This window comes from Nannospalax galili, unplaced genomic scaffold (genome assembly GCF_000622305.1).
Source record: "Nannospalax galili isolate Female #2095 unplaced genomic scaffold, S.galili_v1.0 scaffold6, whole genome shotgun sequence".
Classification (NCBI taxonomy): domain Eukaryota; kingdom Metazoa; phylum Chordata; class Mammalia; order Rodentia; family Spalacidae; genus Nannospalax; species Nannospalax galili.
The window spans coordinates 800341-813720 of NW_008355036.1; the positions used below are offsets into that span (position 1 = coordinate 800341).

General features: G+C 41.6%; 1 protein-coding gene across 4 annotated transcripts in view; it reads right to left on the bottom strand.

Annotated features, from left to right (window-relative positions):
- Aplp2 (amyloid beta precursor like protein 2) overlaps nucleotides 1-13380 on the bottom strand; it is a 71597-nt gene that overhangs the window by 1635 nt on the left and 56582 nt on the right. For 2 of the 4 annotated variants that reach the window (XM_008852109.3, XM_008852107.3), the window contains 8 exons: nucleotides 13204-13362; nucleotides 11567-11695; nucleotides 8652-8751; nucleotides 6810-6962; nucleotides 5423-5458; nucleotides 2477-2562; nucleotides 1532-1606; nucleotides 1031-1186 (listed from right to left, as the gene is read on the bottom strand). In XM_008852109.3, the coding sequence (XP_008850331.1) occupies nucleotides 1031-1186; nucleotides 1532-1606; nucleotides 2477-2562; nucleotides 5423-5458; nucleotides 6810-6962; nucleotides 8652-8751; nucleotides 11567-11695; nucleotides 13204-13362 (894 nt within the window). The remainder of the gene's footprint in view (nucleotides 1-1030; nucleotides 1187-1531; nucleotides 1607-2476; nucleotides 2563-5422; nucleotides 5459-6809; nucleotides 6963-8651; nucleotides 8752-11566; nucleotides 11696-13203; nucleotides 13363-13380) is intronic. The other 2 variants (XM_008852110.3, XM_008852108.2) reach the window with 1 other exon arrangement.

Below are 13380 nucleotides of genomic sequence, written 5' to 3' on the forward strand. Positions count from 1 at the left end.
TAAATGGGAGAAACAGCCCACTGGATGTCTTAAAGCCACAGTGACCAGTGATTCTCAGTTCTGCCACTTAGTTTCTGGGATAGTAGAGAAGTCATGTCATGTTATGCAATAAAAGGGGCTGGATAGTCTCTAGTCTTTTCCAGCTTTAGAACTCTACAGCTAAGGCCAGCCTCCAGCAAAAAATAAAAGCAAACCACTAATACTAGTCTGTGTAAACTACCCTTCAAGAGCATATTATATCCCTTAATGTATTTATAACCTAGAATAAGAGACTAAACATATCCACTAAAAAAAGGAGTGGCACGCTACTCCAATTACGTATTAGCAGAAGATAGAACAGAAACAGCTTGCCTTGGCCCTTTTTAAATTTCCTGTTGCTTTTTGGTCCCACCCCCCAACCATTGTAAAAGAGAAAAGGGGTTGAGAGTGTAACAGAGTACTTGCCCAGCTCAAGGCTCCTGGTCTGAGTCCCAGTCACACAAACACACATACACACACACCCCTGAAAAAAGGAAGTATTCAGGGGAGAAAATTATTTTTACTTTTTTTTTTTTTTTTTTTTTTTTTTTTTGGTCTTTTTGAGACAGGGTCTCCCTGTAGTCTCTGCTCGCCTGGAACTCACTATGTAGACCAGGCTGGCCTTGAACTCACAGAGATCCACCTGCCTCTACCTCCCAAGTGCTGGGATTAAAGGCATGCACCACCATGCCCGGCCTATTTTTACTTTTTGAAACACAGAGTTTTTATAACCTTCTGATATTTAACCACTTAATTTGATTAAAACCCACATTGATACTGAAAGTTGGTGACAGTCCCTTGAAACAAGAGCAACATAACTCAGTTATGGCTGACTTCTAAAACATGACCTAATTATTCAACAAGTAATATCACTGATGATGGCACCATGTCCAGCATTCAAGCCAAGATCTTTGTCCACACAGTTCTGGACCTCACCTTCCAGTTCCGTCAACAGTGCAGAGCAAACTCACACCAGCTCAGACAAGGGCAAAAAAAAAAGACCACTCCTCACCTCCACAATCCCATGGCTGATGGTGCCATATTGCCTCTTCCTCAGCATCACCAAGCTGATGACAATGACTGTAGCAATGGCCACTGCAATGACCAGCAAGCCAATAAGGGCGCTGCTGCTCAAGCTGAAGTCCTCCCTCAGAGGTCCCACAGATTCCTAAAACAAAACAACACATGAGGAACAAGTCCTAGTGATCACCTGGCAACTTGAGACAGGAAACTCAAGGGACAAGTACTTCTCAGCTTGTTCAAAACCCCAGGGCAACACCCAGATCCCTCTTTATAGACATCATCCATATAGGGATGATGTTCATCTTTTCCAATCTCCATGGAAATTTTCATTTTTGCTTACTTACTCAGAAATGTGGGAAATGGGGACGAGAGTCCCTTATCAACTGACAATACCAGTGATAATTCATTTTTCTACCTGAACTGAGAAGGGCGAAGGAGAAAACAGGACTGACATGAAAATTGGCCTTTAGTTCTGGCACTAAACACATACCGGTTCTTCCTCAAGGCCTCCAACTCTCTCGGCATTGAAAATCATTTCCTTAACATCCAGAGTCTCATCAATCACCTGAAATAGTTAGGAATGTCAGCATCTACTAGCTGAGTAGGAGGAGAAATTCAATTAAACATCATTCCTTTTTGTTCCACTTGATGGTTTGTATTCTACTGGTGGAAGCAGACAACCACAAACCAGTTACTTTTGTCGTATTGCTCCAAATCCACTCATCTAACCCTTAAATAAAGGGTATGTGTGGATACAAAAGTACTGTATGGTGGCTGGTCTTCAATTTTACTTTCCTTGAGGTAACTTGACTCCCAACAAGCTTCATTTAAACATCCAACTCAGGCTAGGGAGATAGAATGGTGGGTAAAAGTGCTCACTCACCATCAAGCTTAACAGCTTGAACTCAGTTCCTGGGACCCACATGATGGCAGAAGAGAAAGACTACTGCGAATTGTCCCCTGACCTCTACACATGCAAAGTGGTATGCATGCTTGTGACACACTCCCCAAAATTAAATAAAAATATAATAAAAAGAAATCAAAATCAGTGGAAGGCAATCTAAAAACTTAAGTGAGAGAAAACAAGAATGCAAGGAGATATAAACTCCTGACTGTAAGAACCAAGCTCAGTTTTATTTTCTACTTAATAAATCTCTACTCACTTGAAAATAGCCCCTGATGTTATTTATACTTTCAGTTACAAACGTATTTTTCTACTGTATAACAAGAGAAGAAATACTGGAGAAAAGAGGACTCATTAGTGCCCCTCCTCTCCTGGTACTAAGCAGCACAGCCAATTTGCAGAGCAGCTAGTATCCTATCTCCTACCACATGGGAAAATGAAATGTAGACATGAACCTAGAGTACTAACCACCAGGCCTCTCACTCCAGCGCACTAAATGGAAACGTGCTATGCAGAAGACAACAGGCTTACCATGTTTTCATCCATTTTATTCTTACTGTTTATCACTTTTTCTTCTGCACCAATCAGTCCCCCGTCTTGCTCTCCTATTCCAGACCCTGTGCAGAGAAAGATACAGCCGAGTTTCTAGGCAGCACATTTCAGGCCAATCTCACAGAAGTAGCCAACTCCTGACTGAGGGCCAGAGAGCCCCTCACTCAACATTCTCCCCATGGCTCCATATGCTACTGCCTTGCCATGTTTGAGGATGCACTGTGTTCTACAAGGATGAATGATACAGGCATTTTCAAAGAATCGATGTATAAAATGAAAGAAGAAAAAATGTGTACTTGTCTCCCACTTGGAGGAATGGAATATAAGCCTTGGGAGAGAAGCAGAGTCCAAGGGTGTTCTAGGATGGAAAATGTGTTCCAATCCTCATATGTAACCCTAATGTACACTTGCTATCCAACAGCTCAATTCTTTGGTACCCAGATCCTTTTGCATAGATGAAGGACTGCCACCCAGCAATATTTCACATTGTGTATTTGAGCAGAACAGGTTCTTGCACAAGCAATTCTTTCTGCTTCAAATGCCCTCCCCAACCTCACGTCCTCTTATTCGTCCTTCAAGCTTCGGCTCCTCTTGGGAAACATTCCCAGTTTGCAGCACTCAAAATCACAATTTATGATTATCAATCTCCTTCTGTGTCTCCCACTGGATTGTATTCCTCTCAGACTTGAATGCTAGACAGTTTCACCCTAAGTGGTGAGCACAGATGAGTAGGAAGAAAGCGGTCCATCAACATGAGAATTCTAACCAAGGTGCAGAAATAGTAACTGCCCCTTTTCCAAGGTCATACATGGCCTGACCTAACGTCACTCATGCGTAGCATAGGGAACGATGGCCTCAAATGAGCATCATGAGTGGACTTAGCATAGACCGGGGGGGGGGGGGGGGGGGGGAGAAAGTCCTATTATTAGCTCCAAAGCATGTGATTTCTAGCTACCATAAGTTTTTTATTAATAACAATATATACACATCTATGATTCGAGCCTTTTATAAACAGATCAACCTGATAGCCTACTTGGCATGCTAAGGTGAATAGATTCCATGACTCTATACACAGCGCTGCTCTCCCCAGAACTGTGAAAGGATGGCAATGACACTACAGCCCAGCCCAGTCACAGCAAAGCGTTCCAGCTCACGACTAGACTCGTTTTTTTTGTTTTTTTTTTTTGTTTTTAATCTTTTAGAAGCAGGGTCTCCCTGTAGCCCCAGCTGTCCTGGAACTCACTATGTAGACCAGACTGGCCTTGAACTCACAGAGATCCGCCTGCCTCTGCCTCCCAAGTGCTGGGACTACAGGCATATGCCACCACGCCTGGCTTAGACTTGTTCTTAATAAGAGCAACAAGAATAATTAATGGCAGTCTCTGCAGCTGCTGAGCTTGCAGGCTAGATAATTCATTAGCTCATTACAACACTGTGGCCAAAAAGCGAGGAAATTTTTTCTAAAGCTTTTGCTTTAAAATAAATGCACAACTTTATACTAGTTAAATCAGTGCTGGATTTTGTGTCTCGAAATGCCAATGAAACAATACTACCTGCCAACCATTCAAGAAAGAGGACTCTAGAAGGGTACTGACTCAGCAAGGATGCTCAGAGCCAAGTAAATTCTGACTTCTTTCTACCTCACACTCCCCTCAGAGTTTCAAGTTATAAGGATAAGATTCTTAGAAGTATCAGGTGGTACTGAACCAACTCATGTAAAGGCCTACCACCAGTCCAGACTGTTCTAAGACTTTTCAGTGTTATAACCCATGTTGGTTACTCTGGTTTTATAAAATGCATTCAAGTGACTTCAAAAGACCAAGAATTAGCGGTTACATTGTCCCAACAGGTAAGCTTAAGTATGAAAGCAAAAGCCAGTTAAACTTAACATCTAAGATGGACAGATGAGAGCAATGTTAGCATAGGGATCTTCAGGAAGATGCAAAGCTGAATATTAACATGCAAGCAATTCTCAAATATTAAAACACACTTTTCACTTCTAAGAGTAAATTATGGCATAAATCAGAACACCAAATTTTGAGCTAGGGAATGCCACTTGGTCCACCCATGATCAGACTGTCAAAGCCAAAAGAGAAAGCTCAAACATATACTAAGAACATGCATTACTGTCAATAATTCAAGAGAGGGGATTGCCTGACCACTTGGGAGATTCAGCAACTGTGACCGGCAGTTAGGCAGCGGAAACCACATGGGCTCTGAGGCTAGAGCTCTGGGACCAGACCTAGGTCCTCTGCTTATTAAATTCACAAATTTGGGAAGCAAGTCATATAAGCCAAAAACCCTGCCCAAGAGGGAGGTTCAGTGGGTTAAATAAGATCAAACATGTAAGGCAGCTGGCAGAATGCTTTTCATAACACATACTGCCTTTGATGACTGGAGACTGACCTGTACTAAGAGTTCACCTGTTTCTACCTCTTTCATTATCAGCTTCTTGTGCTTAAGAAATGCTACAATGCAGAACACAGGACAAGATAAAGACAGCTAAAAAGAAGGGGGAAAGGTAATTGGGAATAGCAGAGAAAAAAGAGCTAAGAGAAAATATAGCCCACCAGATGTAAGTTATGCATGTTATTATACATACTAGTATTCACAACAGACCTGTTAAACTAAACATGTTTCAGAAACTGACCCAGGCAAAAAGGATTCAGGGCAGCATCTGTTTCTCAGGCAACCCAGAAGGAAAGCTTAGGGTGGCCACACTGTGACTGGACTCTGCACACTGGAAAGCCAGGGAGCTTGTTAGTGACACAGAGGCAGGGCTACTCTGGTTCCACTCACAGCCATGACTGAAGAAATGAGGTGGGGAAAATCAGATGGCAGTATGAAACATAAAATGAAACTTCCAACACACTGGGGAAGTGAAAAGGAATGGACGTCTTAAGGGAACAGCTTTGACAAACCAACCTTTTTTCATTGGGTGGTACAACTCCGGCTGAGTGTCTAGCAGAAAGGAAAACAATAAAAAACAAAATAGCACAAAAGGAGATTAAGAAAGAAAATGATTTCCTTCTAAGATCCTGTCTTAGAATTTTTCTATAATGTGCACAAAAGGCATTTTTTTTCCCTAAAAATTATGCCTGAAATATCCCATAAACAAACCAACAGTAATCTGCACAGCAAACCTAGATGGTATCCCTGATGAGAGGAGTAGAAGGTCAGGCTCAGGCCTGTTGGCAGAAACTTTAGAAGATTCCCAATTATTTAGCTTACCCCATAAAATTATTCTTTTTTTTTTTTTTTAAGAAAATAGAAAAAAATGAAGTTAGTATTGTGATTTGCTGACAAAGAGACAAGGTACTAGTCGAGCTATGCACAAAAATGCCCCAATCCCAAACAAGTGTAGAGACTCTGTCCATGCATGGCCACCCTATACTCCCATAGGTTTGAGACCTGTATGATAAGAATTTAGGAATGAGGCATCATCACTTGACCTACTGCTTTCTTAAGTCTTGTTTTAGTATTGGATGGTCAGCTGTCCTGAGTGTATACCTCTGAGGTAATTAGTTAGAAGGCATTTCAGTTAAGGTCTAAAGGATAAATTGGATACATACCTTTCTGTGAGTCTAGTACCTTCACCAGGCTACTGTATCTAATCAGAGGTATGTGACTGGAGCCTAGAGGTGTAGGGTTTGTCAGCTTAGGTTCAAATCCATAAGCTATCAGCTAAACTACATGACCCTGAACAAACTTCAGAATCCCTAAACAGGACACTCAACAGTACCTACCTTAAAAAGACAGTTCAGGGGACTGAATGAAAAGGATCCTGGCCCGATGCTTAACTAAAGCTGGTACATAATCGGGATTTCAAAATTATGGGCCATTTTTATCATTTCCATCCTCACCATCAGCAGTAGTACACAGAATCTGATTATACATACTCGTCTCTGGGCATGAATCTCAGTAGCCTGTGGCCCATGGTTTTTAGATACCTTTAGATACTGAGAATCAGCAAGAGAATAAAGGAAAGCACACCTGACTAGGAATCAAAGAATACAGCTTCTAATCCATCCCACATCAGAGATGCAACCTGAGCTGGTACATCTCTTCACTCCCCTACCCCATCAACCACCCTCTCAAGACCATTAGGGAAAGATAATGAAATGTTACAGGAAACCCACAAAGTAACCTCTACATGTAAGGGCACCACAAAACAGAGGGCTTAATATAATCTATTAAATGGGAGGTATATTCCTGATGTCCTAGTGATATTGACGCCAACTACCGACTTTAATTTCTTTATTTCATTCTCCCCTATTCTGCTAGCAGGAGTGGCTTTATGGACCATACATACCTTCATTTTCAGATAAGGATGGGAAGGGATGGAAGGGATGGAATGGCGGAATCTCCTCACTCTCCTCAGAGCTCACCCGGACGTCCACAGGGCTCTCTGAGATGGAGGCAGTGAACTGGTCCATGTCTGCTCGCTGTTCCTGAAGGAGCTCATCTAAAAAGACAACAGGGAACAAATAGGCAGGTTTCAGAAACAGTTCTAAACACAGGAAGGAAGGATAATTCTTGTCGAGTCTACTCTGACTCTGCAGCACTCCTGGTCCACCTATCCATCATTCATCCTACATAACTGCAATTTCACATCCTTTGGACCTACTTCTGGCAATGTTAGTTTTAAAAATATCATGACTCTTAAACCTGGATCCCTGTAGGCAACCAAATTCTGCTTCATCCACATCTAACATCCAACAGCACTGTAGCATAGCTACTTCCTTGGGCTTGACATGACCATCACTGTCCTGAAGCAAAGGAGCTGAAATGATCCACATAAGATCCTTAGAAGCCTGGGAGGGTAAAAAGATTCATAAGAACCTCTTGAGGCCCCAACCCTTCCAAAGATGCCAATCACCACTACAGAAGAGGTAAACAACTGATGGGCAGGATTGCCTCACAGGGTAGCCACCTGTTGAGTCACCCATGCTCTTGTAAGTAACTGCAATGAACTCATGGGGTTCACCAAGCAGAGCTTGGATGGAATTCTTACTTTGATGTATTAATGTCCTGTTTGGAATGATATCCCTATCTTACTCTGTACAGAGAATTCTAGACATTGAAGCATATATATGAGACAGGGTTTCAACTTGTAGTCCTGGTTGGTCGATACTTGCTATGTGGACTAGGCTGGTCTCAAACTCACAGAGATCTGCCTGCCTCTAATCCCATGTACTGGGTGGGACTAAAGGTGTTTGCCACCACACACAGCTCTGCACCTTTTTTTTGGAACACATTTTAAAGACCTCATATTTCTTTTACAATTTCCTGCGCATTTCACCACCATCTTGCCTCTGGATGCATAAATGCTTGAAGGCTAGTTTCCGGCTTTAACCAGTCACATGGTTTTTCAACAAGGCAGCTGTGTATGTGCGTTTTAAATTACATTAGCTTTTAAAGCATAAATCTAGCTTACAGCTTTCATGAACAGCTTCCCATTATCCTAGACTAAAATCTAAGCTCTTTGATTTGATCTGGACACTGCCCACTTTGTTCTTGTGTCCCCCTCACTGTGTCCTAGCCACATAGATCTACTCCAATCTGTTGTCTGGCATCGACTTTGGGTCTTTGGAGTCACCCTTCATATGCTAACAATATACTTTCCCTTGTGGTTTTTGCAGACAGCTTATTCAGATCTCGGGTCACTGCACCCCAGGGATCATAGGCCATAGAGCACTATTTCACCTTGGTTGGAAGGTCACCACGACCACCAGGTATTTCTTGTTTTACTGTTTCTTTTCTACCATAACAGGAGCTCTAGCAGATGTCCACTGGTGTACCATTTTACTCTAGGACACACAGTAGAAAACATAATATATATTAGCAACCAAGTGGTAAAAAGGTAACAGGAAACTTCCTGGGCCCCTGCAATTTCACACCCTAGAGTTTCTTCCGCTAACAAGAGTGAAGGTCAAGGAAATTCGAGGCTCTGTGGCTCCAGGCCAGTACAGCTGTCTTTGGGGGTGCCTTGACCTTGTCTTAAGCTCCAGTCAATCACAAACTTCTGAAACCATGGTATACTAATGCTCCACCTCATCAGCCTTGCTTGTTCGTACTTATTTCATCTTGCCAAGGCATTACTCCTGGGCGTCAGCAAGAAGTTCCATCTAGCCTTGATACGGTTAGTACCCACCAATTTCCTCTTGAATTTCTTGGGCCACATAAGGAACTTTGTAAAGCAGAGAAAGGCTCTGGTTCCTTCTTTCTTCAATCACATGGAGGTGTGTCATCACCTAGAAGCACAAGTATGATAGAGAAGCCTTGTCATCAGAACTACCAGCCAGGAGGAAACAGCACACAAAATACCCACACATACTTACAGAGAGACTCAAAGAGAATAGTCTCTACAGAATATAGCAGAGCAGCTGGTAGGATGAAGTCTACTTTTTTTTTTTTTTTGCCATATTTACTAACCTCTAAAATATAAGACAATGTTATAAAGCCTGTGGATGATTGCCAACACTATATTGGGTCCAAGAACCCTAGTTTGTACAGTGCTACACTTTATTCAAGTTTTGCTGAATGAAAGAGGGAACGTGGTCATAGTCACTTTTACCACTAGTCAGCTTAGAGTAGGTAAACATACACTGAAATTATTAGCTAAAAAGTAGGTTCGTGGGAAAATGAGATCATTTATGGATGCTTAGTGAAACAGCAGCTGTTTAAAATTATTATGGTTAAGATCAGAACTTAGTCCTATTTAACTAAAACACTATTCTTTAAGAAAAAAATCATGCTGAGACATAAATAAAACTGATTTTAAAGGGAATGTTGAAAGGAAGATTTATCTATCCTAGCTTACTACTTTCCTGAATGCAAAGGTTGTTTATCCAGTGATAACAACAAAAACATTCAAAGTACAAATGAAAGGTGATGTGCCCCAAAGACAGAGAGCAGCATGCTGCTGTAGCTCAACAAACTAGTTAACAGCAGCCTTTCTGCTTAGGCTTGCAGCTGCTAAGCTTCTCCTAAAGAGGGTACCCAAGTCAATGGACTCTGTGGCCTTGAAGCCATTAACAAAAAAGGGTCAAAATGAAGAAGAAAAATATAAAGATGCTTTTACTATAGATTGATGCACTTCTGACCTTTAAAGGCCAAGATGAAAGCAATTTAATTTTATTTTGCCATTCTGTCAATCAAATAAATTGATAATAAAGCAGAACAGTGATTAGCTTGGCAAAAAATGTAAATGGAACTGCAATGTAGCACCCAGACTCTAAGAATGTGCTCATCTATTCTACCTTCTTCAGATGAATTGAGGAACCATTTGAGAGAAAGTGCTTCTTACACCCAAAAGAGGACCAGAACCACAGCGTAGAAGAGTGGAAATTAGTGTCTTTCTAGAGACCTTTGAACTACAGAACATGAGGAATAGGTAGAAGCACTCGTTCTCAGGGAGGCAAACATGGCAAATAGTACCCAGGCTGAGCAATTTTTCCCCCCTTGGCGCTGAGGACCAAACCCAGGGCCCTACTGAGCTAAATCCCCAACCCCAGGCTGAGCATTTTTAATCCAAACTTTGAAATGCTCCATACTCTTGCATGCTGACACGATACCACAAGCAGAAATGGACACACAAGAGCACTAAACATACTGCTTGAAGGTACTTTAGACTATGTGTATAGGATATGCATTAAACATAATGGATTCAGGTTTAAACTTGGGTCCAAGAATATCTTACTGTGTATATAGTAGTTTTTAGATCTTAAATCAGAAATACTCCTGGTTCTTAGCATTTTGAATAAGAATTACTTAACTTGTAACAGTCTCAGAATCTTACGTTTTTCAAGTGTTCAGAGAAGATAGGAAACAGGCAAAGATTGACGTAATTCACTGGCCCCAGCTTGTTAGAATCACAAAGTGAAAGCAGGCAGTAAATAGCTCATAAGAAAGCTAGGGCTCCCCACAAAAGTTCAATGGAATGATTCTACTTCCTGGTTTACTTGGTATGGTAGTAGCATCTTTGTTGTAGGGACTCTCTAATAACTTATGTATTGATCAGACCCAGGAATGTGGAACTCAGTGGAAGAGTACCTTACTAACATGGGTAAGGGCCTAGGCTCCATGTCCAGCACCACAAAGAACAATCTCTATCTGTCTTCCTAGAGATAGTCTGGAACCTTTGATGTTTTCCTTTTCTTACTCCATCTAGTGTGAAGTGAGACCTTAACCACAGGCCCATACCAGCAGCTTCCTAGGGCCACAGTACCACCCCCTTTCCACCATCCCACTCTTCAGGCACTAGAGTTCTTTAATTCCCCCCAACATCTAACTTCTAATGTGAACTCTGTACCTTTGAGGAAAATAACTCTTCACCTTTATAATTAATAAAATTAATTTTATATTAGCCTATGAGCCTTACTTAAGAGACCCAACTTTGTATCATTAGATGCTACTATGGAATTTGGCAGGTAGATGGTGACATATGCACTTCTGGTCAACAAATGAAGTGAAAACTCAGCTCCAATATTCCTAAGACTTCTAGGCAAATTATTTTATGATTAATACAAGAAGTTGGGAAGGAGAATTTGTGGGATGACATTGTAAGTATTTACAGTCATTTAAAATATGGAAGGAAATAAACCAAGATCAGTGATGTTATTACCGGGCCCTCTGGAAAACTAACTGGCTGAGTCACTAGACTTCCTGGCTTAAATGCTGGTGGAGTAAAGCCAGACCTGCCATGGACAAAACCCAAAAACATGTCTGCCTGAACAAAAAGCCTAAGGACAAAACAGGAAGGGAAACCAGTGGTACTCAAGATCAAATTCTGGGTCCCAGACATTCTAGGCAAGTGCTCCTACCAGTGAGCTCAAAATCAACTTTTAACACTTGCAAGACATATCTACCTAGAAAAGGATCTCAAATGTTAATTCAGATGATACACTAAATCAGAAATAAACAGACTTATCTCTTCTTTGCAAAACTCAACTCAGGTACCAAATGTCTTCAAAAATTGTTTTCTAAGAACTAATAAGAAGCACAACTAGCAGTGATGTCTCATCATCCACTGGAAATTCTTTCCAATAATTTCTCTGTCTGGTGTACCTGGGATTTCATCTGGGCAGCCTTTTCTGGGTCAACAGCCAGCACGTGTTGGTAATGACGAATAGTATGCAGGCGATCTTTGTTCTCAGCACGAACATAACGCCTCAAGGCTTGGAGAATACGATGAGGCTGTAAAGGAGTATCATTGTTTTAATATCCAGAGACTAGAGGATTCAAAATTGGTAAGGAAAACAAGAGCTTGAAAGTTCACTTAAAAATAACAGCTACAGACAGGGTATGGCAGCACACGCCTTTAATCCCAGCACTTGGGAGGCAGAGACAGGCAGATCACTGGGAGTTCAAGGCCAGCCTGGGCTACATAGTGAGTTCCAGGAAAAAAAAGACAACTACAGCTGAGTGTGGTGGCAGAGGCCTTTAAGCCCAAGCACTCAAAAGGCAGAGGTGGGCAGATATCTTCGAGATCAAGGCCAGTCTGGTCTACATACCAAGTTCCAGACCAGCTGGAGCTACAGGGAGACCCTGTCTCAAAACAAAGAATGAAAGCTACAGCTTTGGAAACAAGTAGAGAATAATCTTACCAAGAAAAACACCAAAACTCAAGGACTTATTTCCAACCTATACTGTTCCTCTGATCTTTTTTCCCTGGCTTGGCCTAACATCTGAATTGTGAGCTAGATGGTTTCCTTTGTCACCCAAAGAGAAAGACTTCAATGGCTTAATCAAGAAGGACACAAATATTATCAGTTACATTATCTATATTTAGCCTGTGTATGTATGTATGTATATACATACACATGGGGGGGATGCATGTCATGGCATGCATCTAGAGGTCAGAGTGAGTACAACTCTGTGGAGTTCACTCTTTCCTTCCACTTTTATGTGGGTTTGGGGGATTGAACTCTGGTTTCTAGACTTGTGCAGCAAAGGCCCTGAGTCGTCTCACCAGTCCCTGTCCAATACTTTGCCCACTCAAGGCAATTTAGAGTTCTACAAACACTGAGACCAGTTATTCAATAAAAAATAAGTTGCCCTTTTTCTTGTTATTAGACTCACCTCAAGATTGAGATCCTTCTGCCTCTGCCTCACAAGTGCTGGGGTTACAAGTATATACCACCACATCCACCTTTTTTCATCATAATTTTACATTGAATGGAACTGATTCAAAACTTTTATTTATCCCAGCACCTGGGAGGCAGGGACAGGAGGATCTCTGTGGATCAAGGTCAGCCTGGTCTACATAGTGAGTTCTAGGCCAGCTGGGGCTACAGGGAGACCCTGTCTCAAAAAACAAAACAAAACAAAAAAACCCAAAAAACAAACTTTTATTCAAAGGTGGCATGTTTTCATTCTTCGGAAGTAAAGCTACCTACCACAGAAAATTCAGTAATGGTATAACTGATAAGTATCCTGAGATTATGCTTGTTCAGTGTGAAACTCTTGCATATCATAGGTGGCATATGCAGGCACACAGCGATATTAACAACAAAACTAAGCTCATATGTGCAAATGCTAGAACTTAGTTCCTCTTTCTTCCTCATCTTTCCTTATATTCATTTTTGCAAAAACTTGTCATAAAAACACAATTTTTATCAATGTGTATGGCATACATTGGAGTTCATTAAGTATATGTTTTAGGGTAGGCAACACTATGCGACTCAGCTTTGACTGCAACTTACCCGAGGTGGGTCAGACTGCAAGGCAGCCAGGTAGTTCTCCAGAGCCACCCGTCGACGGTCATTCAGCATGGCTTCCACTCGAGCCAAATGGGTTTCTACCAGTTGCTGCTTCTCACTGGCTGCTTCCTTCTCTAAAGCTTTAACCATAGCTTGGAAATGCTAAGCCAAGAAAAGAGG